General features: G+C 42.7%; 1 protein-coding gene across 6 annotated transcripts in view; it reads left to right on the top strand.

The window, feature by feature from the left end:
- FBN1 (fibrillin 1) overlaps positions 1–16,930 on the top strand; it is a 217,149-nt gene that overhangs the window by 158,856 nt on the left and 41,363 nt on the right. For all 6 annotated transcript variants that reach the window (XM_038418952.2, XM_043494228.1, XM_038418951.2 and 3 more), the window contains 11 exons: positions 322–444; positions 1,180–1,302; positions 3,215–3,340; positions 5,308–5,430; positions 6,353–6,475; positions 7,784–7,948; positions 8,352–8,420; positions 8,527–8,652; positions 10,208–10,330; positions 13,060–13,218; positions 14,736–14,807. In XM_038418952.2, the coding sequence (XP_038274880.1) occupies positions 322–444; positions 1,180–1,302; positions 3,215–3,340; positions 5,308–5,430; positions 6,353–6,475; positions 7,784–7,948; positions 8,352–8,420; positions 8,527–8,652; positions 10,208–10,330; positions 13,060–13,218; positions 14,736–14,807 (1,332 nt within the window). The remainder of the gene's footprint in view (positions 1–321; positions 445–1,179; positions 1,303–3,214; positions 3,341–5,307; positions 5,431–6,352; positions 6,476–7,783; positions 7,949–8,351; positions 8,421–8,526; positions 8,653–10,207; positions 10,331–13,059; positions 13,219–14,735; positions 14,808–16,930) is intronic.

Below are 16,930 nucleotides of genomic sequence, written 5' to 3'. Positions count from 1 at the left end.
AGATGTTACTGGAGCTTTAGAGTGTATTACACCATATGGCTCCTAGGTGCTACGTGCTTCAAAAGTGCTGCTTTAAAAACTGCCCAACCCTCCTTCCCCCGCCAAACAAAACACAAAATAGTAGGCCAATACATGTTTGAAATAAGCCAACTATTCAGTAGCTTTTCTTTGCCATGAGTCTTTCTTTTATGCCTAATTCTTAAATGCTACTAGCAGTTAGAAGCAATTTAAGAAAGAAACGTAGTCTTGCTGGACGTAAGAAAAGTTTGATATGTGAGCTCTTTCACAAAAACCCCTCCTCTCCCCCCCATGTTATTACAGATATCAATGAGTGTGAAATTGGAGCCCATAACTGTGACAGACATGCCATATGTACAAATACGGCAGGGAGTTTCAAATGTGAGTGCAGCTCAGGTTGGATTGGAGATGGCATCAAATGCACAGGTGAGTTTCATACATTATGTCTGATTTAGCATTTTAAGCCATCAATAAAAGTGTTTAGACAGCTGTGGAAAGCAACATTGTATCCACAACTTTAAAATAAATTGTCACACATGTTAAAGATGTCAGTTTATCTTACACACAAAGGAAGAATTCACTGTCATGTGGGAGACATGTCAGCATGAACAGTTTCTCTTGCTTGGCTTGCAAGACTGGTGGAAATGAAGCAATGTATGGAGATAGTTTGTGCACTCGAAGGGATATCCTGATTCCATTGAAGTCAGTGCGAGTTTTGCCATTGACTTCAATGGAGCCAGGATTTTACCCTTTATCTTTAAGGGAGGGGTCTCGGTGATTCCCAAGTGACACAGACATCCTAGCAAACTTCTTAGCTGAGTTGCAAATATGCTGGAAATCCTGTTTTCCTGTCAGAGAAGAATATCTGAGTGGGGAAGGAAAGTGCCTGTCATGAAGAGAAGAAAAAAGAAATCTCCCTTCAAAATGAGAGAACAGCTGGACTGCCCTAAACTACTGAATGCACCAACCCAGAATATCCAGTGATAAATGCCGGGAGTTTTCTTAGTCTGTTAAAACAAGTCAAGTAAAAAATCATGAATGTGTGTTTTGTTTTTGTGAAAGATTATTTAAAGTAGAGTTTCCCCGTGCTATGAATTGAGGATTTTAAAGGTTGCATTGACAATGGATTTGGTTTTACTAACGCAATTTTTGTTATTAAAGATCTGGATGAATGCTCCAATGGAACACACATGTGCAGCCCACATGCCAATTGCAAGAACACAATGGGCTCTTACCGTTGCCTTTGCAAGGACGGCTACACTGGGGATGGCTTCACTTGTACAGGTGAGCTTTCTTTTGCAGTGATGCAACTCTTAGCATATAATACCCATGCATCTTAGTGACTAGTTCTAGGGAAAATTTACCCACTGCTTACAGGTAGACTAATTTAAATGTGCAATGTTGGGTCAATATTTACAATCAAAAACTAAAACCTGATCCTGCAGTCTTTCTATGCCCAGAGTTCCCATTGAATTGGACTTATAAGTGTATATCAATTACAGAATCAGGATTTGGCAGCATGAGACATAAGACCAAAGTGTTTTCTTTGACACTTTCCAGTCTCATGTTAAGGTGTATTATGATATGTCATGTTGCAACGTCTCCCATTTCAGGTAGCATGACATCATCTGGCAAGAAAAAGTTGACCAGTATAACTTGACAGCAGTTTTTCTCCCTTGTCAAGATGGAAGGTTTTCATGGCTGTTGCTTGTAAAGAGATGTGTGGCAAACTTATTAAAACAGTGTATGGCGGTATAATTGGACCAGTTAATAAACCAGATTATTGGCCACCCGCGTAACATTTGAGTAATGGAGCACATCTGTTAAAATTCCTTTGTATGGTTGCCTAAAATTTTTTTTTTCTTTTCAGAAGTGAGCATGTGTTCACTGCCCTCTTATTGCATGATCAGCATAGTACCTTCAGGATATGGTGCTCATACATAGATGGGCCATTTTGAATAATGTCTTGTGTAAATTTGTCACCAGAGACGTTCCCCACCCAGACTTAAGTCTTCTACTTTGATCACAGATTAGCACGTCACATCAGTCGCTATTGCTACTAATTTGATGTAGAAGTTCATACTACATGATACTACATTGATAGGCTGCAGTGTAAACCCCTACAGTATATAGAGATATAGAGAGTAAGCCAGATCCTCAGCTTGGGTAAATCAGCAGCGCTCTGTTATCTGTGCCGGTTTACACCAGTTGAGAATCTAGCACCACATGTTTGAAGTTAATTACATTTGAATTATTCTGTTAATGCTCTTTATACAATTCATTCTTGAATCTGATTCAGCTTCTCAAATGGCCTTTGTAACCTCCATTTTTTTTATTTTCTAGATGTTCTTCCTTAATTTTGAGGTGTATATGAACTGTATCTTTTGGGGGGGTGTTAATGAGTATTAATTAAGTTTCTGGATTTTGATAGAGCTCATCTTGAAATGCTTGTAATGTTTATTGCTCATGGATTTGAGAGCTGGATAGAATTCACTAGACTAGTACTATGTAGTGTTTCCAGCACACCTGTGGCAATGTGTGCACATCAATCTTGATATGCAGTATGTTTGCTTTTCCAGTCCTGGATTTCTATAAACTGAGACTGCCAGCCAAACTGCATGGCAGCAAATGTGCTGTTTTTGTGATGTGTAAAATGTCAGCTAACGACCAAGAGCCAAACTCTCTGAGAGGCAGTGTGGTCCAGTGGCTAGGGCACTGTTCCCAGCTCAGCCACTAACCCATCGGGTGACCTTCACCGCTGTCTGGCTCTGTCTCCACTCCCTCTCTTTGTCTGTCTTTGCCTTGTTAGAGTGGAAACTCTTTGTAGCAGAGACTATCTCTTGCTATTTATTTGTACATTGTACAGCACCTCATACAATAGAGGCCTGATCTCAGTTGGGGCTTCTAGGCTCTACTGTTTCACAGCAGTCACCAATCTCCCACCACTTCTTGCTAATTTTAACCACTTTTAAAAATCTAGACTAATTGCTTTTTTTCTTTTTCATTAGAAATTTTATTTTCAAAGTAACAGAAATGCCCCAAGCTTTTTAATATGACAAGACCTGCACATAACCTGACTACAATTTCTTCTGCAAATGTTTTCAATTAATGTAACAGTGAAGACTTTTGGATATATATGTGTCTTAGCTGAACTGAACATCAATGAGAAAAATATAAATTCCTCTTCTTTTAACAGACCTTGATGAATGCTCAGAAAACCTGAATCTCTGTGAGAACGGGCAATGTCTCAATGCTCCAGGAGGGTATCGCTGTGAATGTGAAATGGGATTTTTACCAAGTCCAGATGAGAAAGCATGTGAAGGTAATTCACAATAGCCTTTAAATAACACTCAACAAAATCTTCCTGAATAATATTTTATATTTGAAAAATGTTGCAATTGGTTGCAGTTGTGTTTACTGTTGAAAACTGCATTCACTTCCAAAATATTTTAGGGTAAAGTTTTGTTATTTTTTCAGTTCATGCATCTGGACGCTGATTTTGGTTTCAGAGCTCTAAACACATAGTTATGGAGAATAAGAACAACTCTTTGAGGAATCTTTTACCGCCACAAAGCTAGTTATTCAGTGGTCTGGTGATCCAAAGGCTTTTCAGCCACTACTTCCCCTTGGTCACTTTTTTTCCTGTCTCCCTTTCTGCTCATGTCTCTTCAGCAGAGATTGTCATAATATTGTCTTTAACCTATAGGGAGAGCAGTGTATGGGAAACAAGGGACTGAGCCAATGCCCACTGAAGTCAATGGAAAGACTCTCAATGACTTCAATAGGCTTTAGATCAGTCCCAGGTCCGCTGAGGTTTGGTAGTTGATAGCAAGCCCATTCTGAGCAGCTTCTGCGAAGTGCAAAAGCATATATATGGCAGCCCTGTGGAAGGGCACAGTTTATTAAGCTAATAAAGAGACAGATCTGAGCAAACAATGGGAAATTAAATCCTATGCATGTGTGATCAAATTCGAAAGTGTGTTGCCAGTCAACTCTTTGCTGCCCTTTTATATGAACTTTCAAGCGCTTAAGCTTTGCTAATGCAAATACTTGTGAAAAGCAAATGTTTGCTGCAATCATGCTTCAAATTGTATATTTGATTGTAACATTTGAAATCCACAATTCATGTTGTAGTGATTAGTAATTTAAGTCATCCATTCAAGGAACATGAGACACTATATGACAAATAACCTAGACAGCATTAACGTAAAAATTTAAATCTTGAATTTTTTCAGTTAATTGTTTACAAACTACTCAAATAATAGAGGGGAAGTTTACTTTAAAAATCACAAATAATTTTGAGTGTTGAAAAGATGTTAGAATTTTGCAATCTGTTTGCTAATAGAACAAGAAGAGAAACATAACGAATGAATAACTCCTTGTGAATTGTTTGCTCAGATCCATAAATAAATGCATATTTTCCCCAAGGCTGAGATTTTTCAACTCAACCATCCTAAATGCATTATAGATACTGGTATTTGATGAAGTTCATAAGTACACTATAAATAGGATTTGGTACTTTTTCAAGCAAAATTTGTTCCGTGTATTATTTCTTACTAATAAAGAAAGAGGCATAAATTGTGAAAGTTAAAATTCTATGTAAACTAAAAACAAAATTAGATTTCTTAGTATTTCACCTATGAAACCATTTACTTTGAAACTATATAATCTTCAAACTAACTTTAAACAGCCTGCATGGTGCCTCTCTCCTGTTGCTACAACAATCTTCTCTTGAAATCTCTGGTGTGTATACAAACTGCAGAAGTATTTTAGAGTCCTTTGTAAACATGTTCTCTTTGTTACTGGATCAAGTTAGTCATTCATTATGCAGTTCATATAAGTATACTATAAACAGTGAGTCTGATACTGCAGTCCTCACTCAGGCAAAACACCATAGAAGTTACACCCAAGAAATAAGCACAGTATGTCTAAAAATCTGTCATATGCAGTGAAACTGAATAAAAGGTGAATTTAATTTCTTTGCAAAAGCCTGTGCATCACTTAAGTCCCACTTAACCCTTCAGCCCCTTGTGCTGGCCATCTGCATAAAGCTGAATTTCACTTCCAAAGCAATTAAGTAAGGGGTTCTAGTTTGGTCCCTGTTGCGTACAAATGCAAATCCTATATATTAATATTGCAAATCTAAAATATTTTAGAAAACATGCAGGAGCAATCAGAATCCAGTTCCATGCTTACTTTTCTGAATGCTTATTCAGACAAGTTTTTAGTCTGAAGTTTATAGCAAAAAGATCATGGAACCTAATTTTCCCCTCCTTTTTGTTCTTACAGATATTGATGAGTGCTCCCTTCCTAACATCTGTGTCTATGGGACTTGTCATAACCTCCCTGGTCTATTCCGATGCGAGTGCGAGACAGGCTATGAACTGGACAGAACCGGTGGTAACTGCACAGGTGAAGACTGATTTTAAACAAGATCATTTTTAACATAGCTAGCTGTCAATGAACTGGGCTGCTATCTAGGGCATCCATCATGTCAGAGGGGCAGCTGGGCCAAATTTGAGTTGTTATGACCCAGTGTGTCAGGTCACAATGCCATTTGCTCAAATGCCAAATCCGCTGCTCTACGACTAAGAGTAGGCAGCAGCACACCAAAGTTTTGTCTAGAGTGGCAGACTCTTGAGCGGCCTCTGAACATAGCTGTTGTTATCTTGACCAACTCCTTAAGCAAAGCTTTAGCTATATCATAACAATTAAATTATAACTAAGAAAGTATGGAACTGCACTAGATCCTTCAATGCAAAACAGCACAGTGGGCAAAATAGGGACAGTAGGAAGTTACACACAAATATTTTGCCTGATTTGGGGGGCTGTGCCATCATCCCGGAATCTTTTCCCTGCTGAGGTGTGAATCTCTGGGGTTCCACTAGTCAAGGGAAGAGGGGATTGATGGAGAAGAGGTGTTGCGCCTTCCCTTCCACATCTCCCACAGGTTAGGATCTGCTGGGCCCTGTAATTTCTGCTCCCAGAGACACATGGGACAATATGGCCCTCAAAATGATTTCTCTGCTTGATATTTTTGACCAATGTGATTAATGTTTTGGCCTCTCTTACAGTGCATTTCATTTTGTAGAATTATTTTTTCTGGCAAAAATGGAGTATTTCTCAGTGAAATATTGAATTCATGTCGGACTAGTGCTCTGCTTCCACAGTTTTAGTGGTGGTTTTATGTGTGTAGATTTCTGTAGAGGGAACATACACCCCACAACAAGCAATGGAACTGATTATTTCCTGAGACTGACAGTCTGACACCTGTCATGTTGTTGGTTTAGGTTGAATATTGGGGAATTCGCTAACTGCCCCCTTGTTGTTTCAGATGTTAACGAATGCGCAGACCCCACAACCTGTATCAGTGGCACATGTGTCAATACCCCTGGCAGTTACACCTGTGAGTGCCCTCCTGATTTCGAGCTGAACCCCACCCGTGTTGGCTGTGTTGGTAAGCTGTTCTTTCCTGTATTATTTAAAATGAAGTGGCACAAAGGGGCAGTAACTCTAGCTTAAACTGCCAGCTGAGGATTCCCAGGGTATGATGGAAAGCTCTTGGAGCAGACTCTCAAAAAGAAAAGGAGTACTTGTGGCACCTTAGAGACTAACAAATTTATTAGAGCATAAGCTTTCGTGAGTTACAGCTCACTTCAAGTGAGCTGTAGCTCACGAAAGCGTATGCTCTAATAAATTTGTTAGTCTCTAAGGTGCCACAAGTACTCCTTTTCTTTTTGCGAATACAGACTAACACGGCTGCTACTCTGAAACCAGAGCAGACTCTGCAGTTCCCACCCTACTGCTCCTGGCTAATAGGGTGTGGCGGAGGGTAGGGAATGTGGCCTGAGCAGTACTGCACTTCAGCCATTCCCTGCTGCCAGAACAGCCCCTTGGGACTTGTTGCAGCTGTGCACAATTTAGAGGCTGCTTTGAATTGCACCAGGACCAAACCAGCCTCTGTCTGGCCTTAAGACTGAAGAAACACAAAGGTGTAGCAGAAAACCAGTATTACACCCCTTGGATCCTGCTTTGAGTGCAACTCGGTCAGACTTAATTATCATCATCAAAGGAGATACTCCTGTGAGTAAATTCTGAAGGATTAGGCCCCAACTTTTTCAGAACCTCCCTGTAGCTCTCTGGTCCTGGATTGTTTCCTTCAATTAAAATGCATTTTAATTTCTAAGTATATGTGTTGAATAGATGGTTTCATTTGTAAATCTCAGTAATTTCAAGAACAGGAAAGAGTAGCAGTTCCTAAGATTGGAGGAAGGTGCTAATACAAGGATGTGAGAATAAGAACAGGCACCTAAATGATGAAGGACCTGGGTCTGCCACTCTTGCTCAGAAGTTCCTTAGCCTATGAGCAGTCCCACTGATTGCAGTGAGACTGTTCGCAGTGTGAGCCCAATGTAATTGTGAGAGTAAATTACTTCCAACCACAGCTTTCTTATGTGAAATGAAAGTAATTTGGAGCGCGCGCTCTCTCTCTCAGCATTGAGACTGCCCAAATATTATTAATTCATTTATTTGTATTACCATAGCACCTAGAAGCCCTAATCATGGACCAGGACCCTGTTGTGCTAGGCTCTGTACAAGCACAGAACAAAAAGATGGTTCCTGCCCCAAAGAGCTTGCAGCCGAAGCATAAGACAAGAGACAATAGATGGGGACAGACAGACAGAGAGAGGGGAAGCACAAGGAAACAAAACTTTCTTCCCCTCCATCAGATGTAATGTATGTTTTTTGTGTGCATTTTGAATAGACACACGTTCTGGCAACTGTTACTTGGATATTAAACCGCGAGGAGACAATGGAGATATAGTCTGCAGCAATGAGATTGGGGTTGGTGTTTCCAAGGCCTCTTGCTGTTGCTCCCTGGGGAGAGCTTGGGGGATTCCCTGTGAACATTGCCCACCTGTGAACTCAAGTAAGTCAGCTTTACTGGATTATACCTAACCGTATATGTATGCGTCTTTCTGTCTCTCTTTATTTTCTCTAGATAGTGGGAGTGCTAGTAAAATCATGTACTGGGTACATACAAGTACTAAACTGCCTGAAAATTACACCAGTTATGGTACAAAATCTGCTGGTTTTGAAATATTATCAATCAGCAGTTGCATTGTAATGGCTCCTACATAGTTGTGCTATTGCTTGGACAACAGACTCTGTGTTAGCCAATGAGAAAAGTGATACCTGATTTTGCACAATGGGCCCTTGTTTTATTATTAGGCTGTTCTATACTGTGCTATAATAAGCTTTACAAGTTCAAAGATCATTGTGATGAAGATGTTTCAACTTTTTTAGCTTCATAAAATATCTTTTGTTTTCAGCTGAATATAAGGTGCTGTGCCCTGGAGGGGAAGGATTCCGACCAAACCCTATTACAGTTATATTGGAGGGTAATGCTTATTTTTTCATGCTTTTGACATGTCTTAAATTGCGACGTTCTATGACTAACTTGATTTTTCATGGCATGAAATAATGTTGGTGTTTTTACTTTGTTAGATATTGATGAGTGTCAAGAACTACCTGGACTTTGCCAAGGAGGAAAATGTATTAATACGTTTGGTAGTTTCCACTGTCAGTGTCCAAATGGCTACTATTTGAATGAAGAGTCTCGAGTATGTGATGGTATGTAGTCTTAGGGTTTATTCGGCATGGGCATTTATTTCTTACCAACTACTGACAACAGAGCATCCATCAAAATTATCTGTTCCTTAAAAGTACATCAACAGTCAAACCAACAGTGTAATTGCAGAAATAGTAGAGCTGGTCAAAATTTTTCCTCCAAAAAGTTTTTCAACAGAAAATTCCTTTTTGATTAAATGAAAATTTTTGCAAATGTTTGCTTAACGTTTTCTGGTTTTCATCAAAAACACAATCTAACAGTTTTCCAGTTGCATAAAAATATCATTTCTTGATCATCTCTACGAAATAGCTGTTTGCTGAGGAACAATATAGTTCTTTACATGACTATGCACTAAAACCAACAAGCAGCTTGCTGCTTGTGTGTGTTGGGCTGGCTGAAGTGGCATCGTCCATTTTAACCATAGCTTATTGTCTGTCTTCCTGCAGGCTAAAGCGTGATGATCTGAGTCTCTGACTGAAAATATGTGTCATATTACAACCTTCCCTCTCCCCTTTTCCCCTGCAGTTGGTAGCATGCATTCAGAACATCACAGCCATATACTTAAACCCAGTCCCACAGCCATCAGGTTGTATTTTGTACAAAGTTTTAGCCCAACTCCCCAAATCTGATCACTAGTTTTTCATTTTCCAGGTTGCCTTCAGTCTCCCAGCTCATTGCTATAATTGTTTTTCTCACAGGCCCACAACGTGTTGAGCCCTGTGCAAACCTACAGGAAGATTCATTTTCATACAAATTAAAAATCAGACACAAAGACTTTCCATGAAGGTCTGCACCATATGGAGCTCAACATCTGGTTTCCTGTGCAGTAGAGAGGCGATATAAATCTACCTATCCCTATAGATTGTTTAAAATGCAGAAGGCTACTTAGTGATTTTTTTAATATATTTTAAGCTTCCAGTTTTATCCTGTTCCTGTGGCTTGGAACCCCTTGGGGGGGGGTGTGGGTGTGGCATCATTTGATGGGAGCAGCTCTTTCACCTTCCCTGCTCAATAGCTTAAACTCCCAAAAGGCCTGAGCAGTACACTGCAGAATCCTGTGTTCAGATGGGCTCTCTGCCTCTGTCCACCAGCTGTAGGCCCCTGTCAGACTTATGGATGCAGACACATCTGGACAGACTGATCACTGAGCCCTCTTGTCACAAAGAGATAGAGAGACCAGGAGTATAGAATGTGTGATCTGTCCTGAAACCACCTTATCTCAAAGCATCTCCAAAATATTTCTGGATAACTGGTGCAGAGAGGAAATGGATTCTCACTGTTCTGGACCCATTGAATATGCCAGGGGCCCACTCGCCTAGCTAGTTGTGAGGCCCTTAAGGCTCACCTATAGACCTGTCTAAGCATGGAATCACCCCTTCTGCCATGCAGGCCTGTCCCATCATGACCCAGCTGCTCAGATTTCCTTTAAGTGCCTCCAGCGAGTACATTGCTACCCTGAGCGCTGCTAAAAGAGGTTAACCCAAATTCACTGATTCACAAAAGAAATTTAGACCAAAATCTGCTGCAATTATTTAATGTCTTTTTGTTTTCTTATAGATATTAATGAATGTGAAACACCTGGCATTTGTGGACCTGGCACTTGTTATAACACTGTTGGGAACTACACCTGTATCTGTCCTCCCGACTACATGCAAGTCAATGGTGGCAACAACTGTATGGGTACGTTTTTTAAAGTGTTCCTTCTACATTGCATGTCAGGGCTTCCGATGATGTAAATCAGCATAGCTCTATGGAGTTCACTTGTAGAAAAGAATTATCATTGACTTGAATGGAGTTAATGCCGATCGACACCAACCGAGGTTCTGGCCTATTTTTTTCTTTGTATTAAGTCAATGAAGACAGGTGGTTGTCGGAGCTTTACTAAAAAACACAATTCACAGATCAATGTAGAGTGTTTAAATCAGCATAATGACATGTTTCCATTTCCTTCTACCCACAGCAGAAAGTGTCATATTTACTCTTTGTATGGCATGAATTTCACATTTTAATCTCTTGGCAAGGTTGAGTTTCCATGAGACATATCATGCTATTGATCTCTGCACAGGCCTCCCAACTGTCCTCCCAACTGGAGAGTTCATTGTAAAACTGTTGGCTGGCTGTAATAGTTTTATGGTGGAAATTCCTAACATCAAGGGCTTGTCCTTGCTCCCATTGAAGTCCGTGACAAAACTTCCATTGACGTTAGTGAGACCAAGATCGGGCCCCAGAAGACCAATAACTGTATCTTTGTAGAGCATTAAGGCCAAATTGTGGCTGTAAAACCAGTGGCCATATTAGGAGTGATGTACACCGCCCCAGCGGAGCTCACAAAGGCATTGTTAGCCATGGCTGCACATTTGTCCTATATCTCCCACTTTGGGGAGTCCAACACCACTGGTGCTGATAGAATCCCAGACTCCTTGTGATGCCTGTCTTTGTGCTCAAGAATTGATACAGTGCCTCGCCCTTGCTCCAGACCAGAAGATGGAGACCCCCGTGACCAGTGATGAGCTTCCAAAATCTTAACAACGAGTTCCCTCCTCACCTCACGAGGGGGTCGTTGCCACCCCCACCCCCCCGGGACTCCTTCCCCATCCAATCCCCCCACGTTCCTTGACACACACACCCCCAAGATCCCTGCCCCATCCACCCCCCTCCCCTGTCCCCTGACTACCCCCAGAACTGCCCACCCCACCCCTAAGAGCCAGGGACACCTGCCAGGGGGTGAGGTGCGGAGTCCTGGTGGTGCTTACCTGGGGCAGCTCCCAGGAAGCATCCGGCAGGTCCCTCTGGCTCCTAGGGGCAGGGGAGCATAGCTGGGGGGGGAGCAGAGGGAGCGGCTGCTTCCCCCACTGATCACATCAAAAGTGGTGCCTTAGGCACCGACTCCCTGGGTGCTCCGGGGCTGGAGCACCCATGGGGAAAATTTGGTGGGTGCAGAGCACCCACTGGCAGCTCCCCACCCTGCGCCCGGCCCCAGCTCGCTTCCTTCCTCTTCCCGGCCCCACTCTGCTTCTCTGCGCCCCCCCCCACCCTGGCTTCCCGCGAATCAGCTGTTCGGCGGGAAGCCGGGGAGGGCTGAGAAGCAGGCCGCAGCTTTCCGCTCAGTCCAAGGATGGTGGAGGTGAGCTGGGGTGGGGACTGGTTCCCCTGCGCTGACCCCCCCCCGCCGTTACCTTCTGCGGCGTGGGCAGCCCTCTTTGAGCCCCCTCTCTCCCCCCGCCCGAGCTCACCTCCACTCTGCCTCCCTGGGCCTGAGCGGGAAGCCGCCCCTTGCTTCTCAGCCTGCGCCAGCTTTCCGTGTGAACAGCTGATTCGCGGGAAGCCTGGGGGGGTGGAGAAGCAGAGCGGGGTGGCGTATTCAGGGGAGGAGGCGGAGCGGAGGTGAGCTGGGGCCGGGGGTGGGGCGGGGAGCTGCCTGTGGGGGCTCTGCACCCACCAGATTTTACCCTTGGGTGCTCCAGGGGGGTAAGGTGCCTAAGGTGTCACTTTTGGCCGGTTAAATTTAGAAGCCCTTTTAGAACCGGTTGTCCCTCCGGTTGTCCCAACCGGTTCTAAAAGGCTTTCTACATTTAATAACCGGTTCTAGCGAACCGGTGCGAACAGGCTCCAGTTCACCACTGCCTGTGACCCTTGCCTAACAATCTGTGCAGGGCCAGGCACAATCTCACCCTGAATATGTACTGTTGTAAAATAGTGCATACAGTAGCGGCCTGCACTATTATAAGGACATTTATCAAGAGAAGATGGGCCAAATGCTCCTGTTCCTGACACCACACAATCCTTGAACAGTGTCAGTGAGTACAGATTTGGGTCCACCTCTCAAGATTTATCACAGCAAAGAAGCTTTGCAGTAATTCCCGTGAGGTTTTGGGTGGTTTCTGCACTGTGTGGCAATCTTATTTTCTTTGGTTTCAGTTTAGCTGTGTTTGGCCGCCTCCATCTTTCACTTTGGCTTTTGAGCTGATATAGACCTAAAATCTCCATGCGTAATTTGGGAAAACCACTGAGTTTCACCTGGTTTTGCATCAAAATGATGTGAAGTCATAAACTGCATGATTTTAAGATCAGCCATAAATGTGCTCAGGTTTGCTCAAGCCAGGGTTTGCAGGCCTTCGTGAATCATTTGGTGAGTCTGATTTGAGTTATGGCCAGTTTTACAACAACAAAAAAACCACCCAAATTTTAGGGCTGACTCCACAGTGGCTGGGGGTGACTAATATAAAACATTACAAAACAGCGACCGCTTCAGGGACCAACAAACCAAATGTTTAAAAGAGGTGACATAGTAAAGGTAGCATAGAACTGTGCTCAGGAACTTTGGGAAAGGAGGCTGTCTAATAAGAGCGGGCTCTTACAGACACTTCATATATTTCAGTACCATCATTATATTTTTGTTTTCTTTGCAGATATGAGGAGGAGTCTGTGCTACAGAAATTATTATGCTGACAATCAAACCTGTGATGGAGAACTGCTCTTTAACATGACCAAGAAAATGTGCTGCTGTTCCTACAATATTGGGCGTGCATGGAATAAGCCTTGTGAACAATGCCCCATCCCTAGCACAGGTATGTTTAATTTGAAAGCTAGCTGAAAAAGGCCCCATTAACAATACGATTACTGCAAGCTGCTATAAAATGAATTGCTAGAGAGAGGAAAGTGGTATGTATTTTGTATAATTGTGTGTGTATATGTGTACAAATATTACTGGTATATGTATACAAATATACACATATTAAATAATACATTTCTCATTATACTTTGTGCCCTGGAGATGATCCTTTCAAGTAAGGGTTGAGGCACATGAGTAGGTCATCGTAGAGCACTCTGCACTCCTGCTGCTATGCTCTGCCTGTTCTGTGAATTACTGGAGGACTTTGTTCTGCACGACTGTCCATCTGTCCCTTTTGACAAACATGTATAGGCCAGATGCTATGAGCCAGCCAAGCTGTGTTTGGCATGTAACCAAGAGTGGGTTCATAGGTTGTGCTAAGACATCTGTATGTTCCCCGATCCTGGGGCAGCCAGGCCCAGCACAGTCCTCATCATAAAACACAATTGTATTTTACCCATGGCTGCCAAGAGCCCCAAGGAGCCTTTCCATAGAATCATCGAAGATTAGGGTTGGAAGGGACCTCAGGAGGTCATCTAGTCCAATCCCCTGCTCAAAGCAGGACCAATACCAACTAAATCATCCCAGCCAGGGCTTTGTCAAGCCGAGCCTTAAAAACCTCTAAGGATGGAGATTCCACCACCTCCCTAGGTAACCCATTCCAGTGCTTCACCACCCTCCTAGTGAAATAGTGTTTCCTAATATTCAACCTAGACCTCCCCTCCTGGAACTTGAGACCATTGCTTCTTGTTCTGTCATCTGCCACCACTTAGAACAGCCTAGCTCCAACCTCTTTGGGACCCCTCTTCAGGTAGTTGACGGCTGCTATCAAATCTCCCCTCAGTCTTCTCTTCTTTCAGCAGTCAGGGATTGCAGGGGCACCTCAGCCCCTTCCAAGGATGGACCCTATGCGGGGTACAGGAAGCGTGTAGCATAGGAGTCACTGTGACAGTCCTGTGCCATTGCATGATTCCTCCACACTGGGAGAATCTTCAGAAAGCTGGATTCACCAGGTGTTCCTCTGCTTCATGCTGGTGAGCTGGCGCAAAACAGACTTATCTGACCTGAGAACTGGCTCCATCCAGGTTGTTTGCAATTTTTAAAAATTATGTGTTGATTTCCAAATTACGACAGGTTTGTGAAGTACAGAGCTGGACCTGTGCATACAAAGTACAGTGCACCCACATAACCTGACAAGTGTGTACCTAATAATAAGTATCCGATCCAAAGCCCGCTGAAACCAATGAGAGTCTTTCCACTGGTTTCACTGGGCGTGGGATCAGAATCCCATTACAAATCTGGCAGGAGAGTGTGCACTCATGCAAGGTGCCGCATGCCTCCTTTGAAAATCCATCCCTCAAAAGGTACAGAAAAAAGTGGAGACTGCATTTTTCTCAGGCTTGGAGTGAAATTACTCACTTAATTTGATACATTCGAGATAACTGTTGTCTTTTTTTTTTTTTCCTGCTACAGATGAATTTGCAACACTCTGTGGAAGTCAAAGGCCTGGTTTCTTCATTGACATTTATACAGGTTTACCAGTTGGTGAGTTGTGATTACTCTGTTTTGAGTTAAATTCCACACTACGTATGTACTAGGGAAAGGGAGGCATTGTTTTCACAATCAACTCTTTCCTGGAGAGAAATAAAGACTAAACAATGCCACGAAATTCAACTTTCTGTGCAACCCTTAACCCTTGTCTTAAATCAGATCCTGCAAACTTTCTGCCTAACTCCTCCTAGCTGGCAGCTCTGATTATTGCTGCTTGTGATCATGACAATCTAAAGCTCTGAAGAAATGGTAATCGAGCTAGATGAATGGCTTGTAGACACCAGAGAGTGGAGAGGTTCTGGGAATAAGGCCAATCAGCATTGGGTTTCAGAGGAATTAGGAGCGTTTCCTTTTGACTAAATCACAGATTTAATCTGACGTTTCACACCAATCCTCTGTGTATTGAATTAACCCAACAATCCCTTTTTCTGTTCCACTAAAATATTTCTCACATGTGGTATCGTGTGTAACATTGGTATTGTGTGTGACAAATGAATTCCTCATTTTCTCTTTTTGTTTTGTTTTTGTCAAAGAGGCCAAATTCATCCCTAGTGGGGGCTTCCTTTTGTTTTTATTCCCACAAAAAGACAAATGAGATGTGGAGCAATCATTGTACAACAGACAAGCAGAACTATATTATATAGACAGCAACAAAGTGAATTATATCCATATATTATGGTGATGGGCATTATAGAACCCTACAATAGGGTCTAATCAATCAATTCTAATAAGATGTAGTGTATAATAAGAAAAAGAATTACTAGAAACATATTGTACATTTTGTTTCTGGTCTTTTGAGGAGCAAAGCACCGGATCTCATTGACCAAAATCATCATGTACCCTATGACCAGCACATTAAGTTACACATGAGCTTTAGGTGGCAAGTAGTAAAGTACCTGCCCACCACCTGCTCAATCGGAGGCAGTCATGTGAAGCTGTGTCCAGCCCTGCATGATCTGAGCATTCTCTGTACAATATAATGTGGTGTGCACTGTGCAAATGAGGATGGAGTCACCCTAGGCAGGGGTGGGGTAATGTAAATGTGCACCATATGCAGATCCTGCAGTAGCAGTTAATAGCACGTGTTGCAGCCTGCATCCCTGGCAGCTGTAGTATTTTATTCTGCTAGCCCTGTTCAAACTGGAGTGCAGCAGCCAATGCAGCTGACTTTTGGTGTCCTCATGTACTAGTATATCCCTAGCCACACTGGTGAGACAAATTGCTCATTCAGGGCTACATTGTCCAGCAAGCACACACTTTTTCAGTGATTCTTGGGAACTTCATAGGCCTTGCTGGGTTGATACCTGAACTGCTTCTTTTACTTCTTCAGGAGAGCAGTAGTAGCCACTCCCACTTCTTACACATCATAGGCCAGTGGTTCTCAACCCATGGCCCACTTGTGGCCCAGTCAGCACACAGCTGTAGCCCATGTGACATCCTCAGTGCCCTACAGGTAGTATAGATATTGTGTGGATGTGGCCCATGTAACCCACGGAGAACTGCAGATGTGGCCCACAATGTTAACTAGATTGAGAACCACTGCAGTAGGTATACTGGCTTACACCACTGCAGGAGCAGTCCACATTGTGCACTGCCGGAAATGCTGAGGTACTTTCTTCCCATTATGTTTATGTTCCATTTTTGCCATTAGAGTTCTGCATCCTTATATGGGATGATTGCTTCTGATGGTGGGAGACAGAGACTGTTAGATTCTGCCTTGACTCACTTTTTATAACCAGCAGGCTAAAAATCATCATCATCAGGAGCAAATCTTGTGTAGGAAATTAAAGCTTAGTCCAGGAGCAAAACTGGCCCCTTCAAAATCAGAAGCAAAGTATCTTAGGTGTGAAGAGAGCTCTGTAGTGTATCCTTCCCCTAATGTTCATTGGCTTCTGTGAATCCCTGCAGACAGCATTCTTTATTAAAGGAAAAGGCTTCCATGGATTTTCTGACCTGTATGCTGAAGTTAGACTCTTAAAGAGACATACAGCTAAAGAGCCCAATAAGTGAGATTTGTACTATTTTTTGGCTGCATTTTTAGGGCCCAAAACAATGAATTGGCCCACAAATCTACTAAAACAGGAAGGACAATTGCTAGACATAATCAATGAAAAGCA

The sequence above is a fragment of the Dermochelys coriacea genome, chromosome 10, assembly GCF_009764565.3.
Source record: "Dermochelys coriacea isolate rDerCor1 chromosome 10, rDerCor1.pri.v4, whole genome shotgun sequence".
NCBI lineage: Eukaryota > Metazoa > Chordata > Testudines > Dermochelyidae > Dermochelys > Dermochelys coriacea.
The sequence above is the reverse complement of the archived record's forward strand: the minus strand, read 5'-3'. Positions and strand labels throughout refer to the sequence as shown.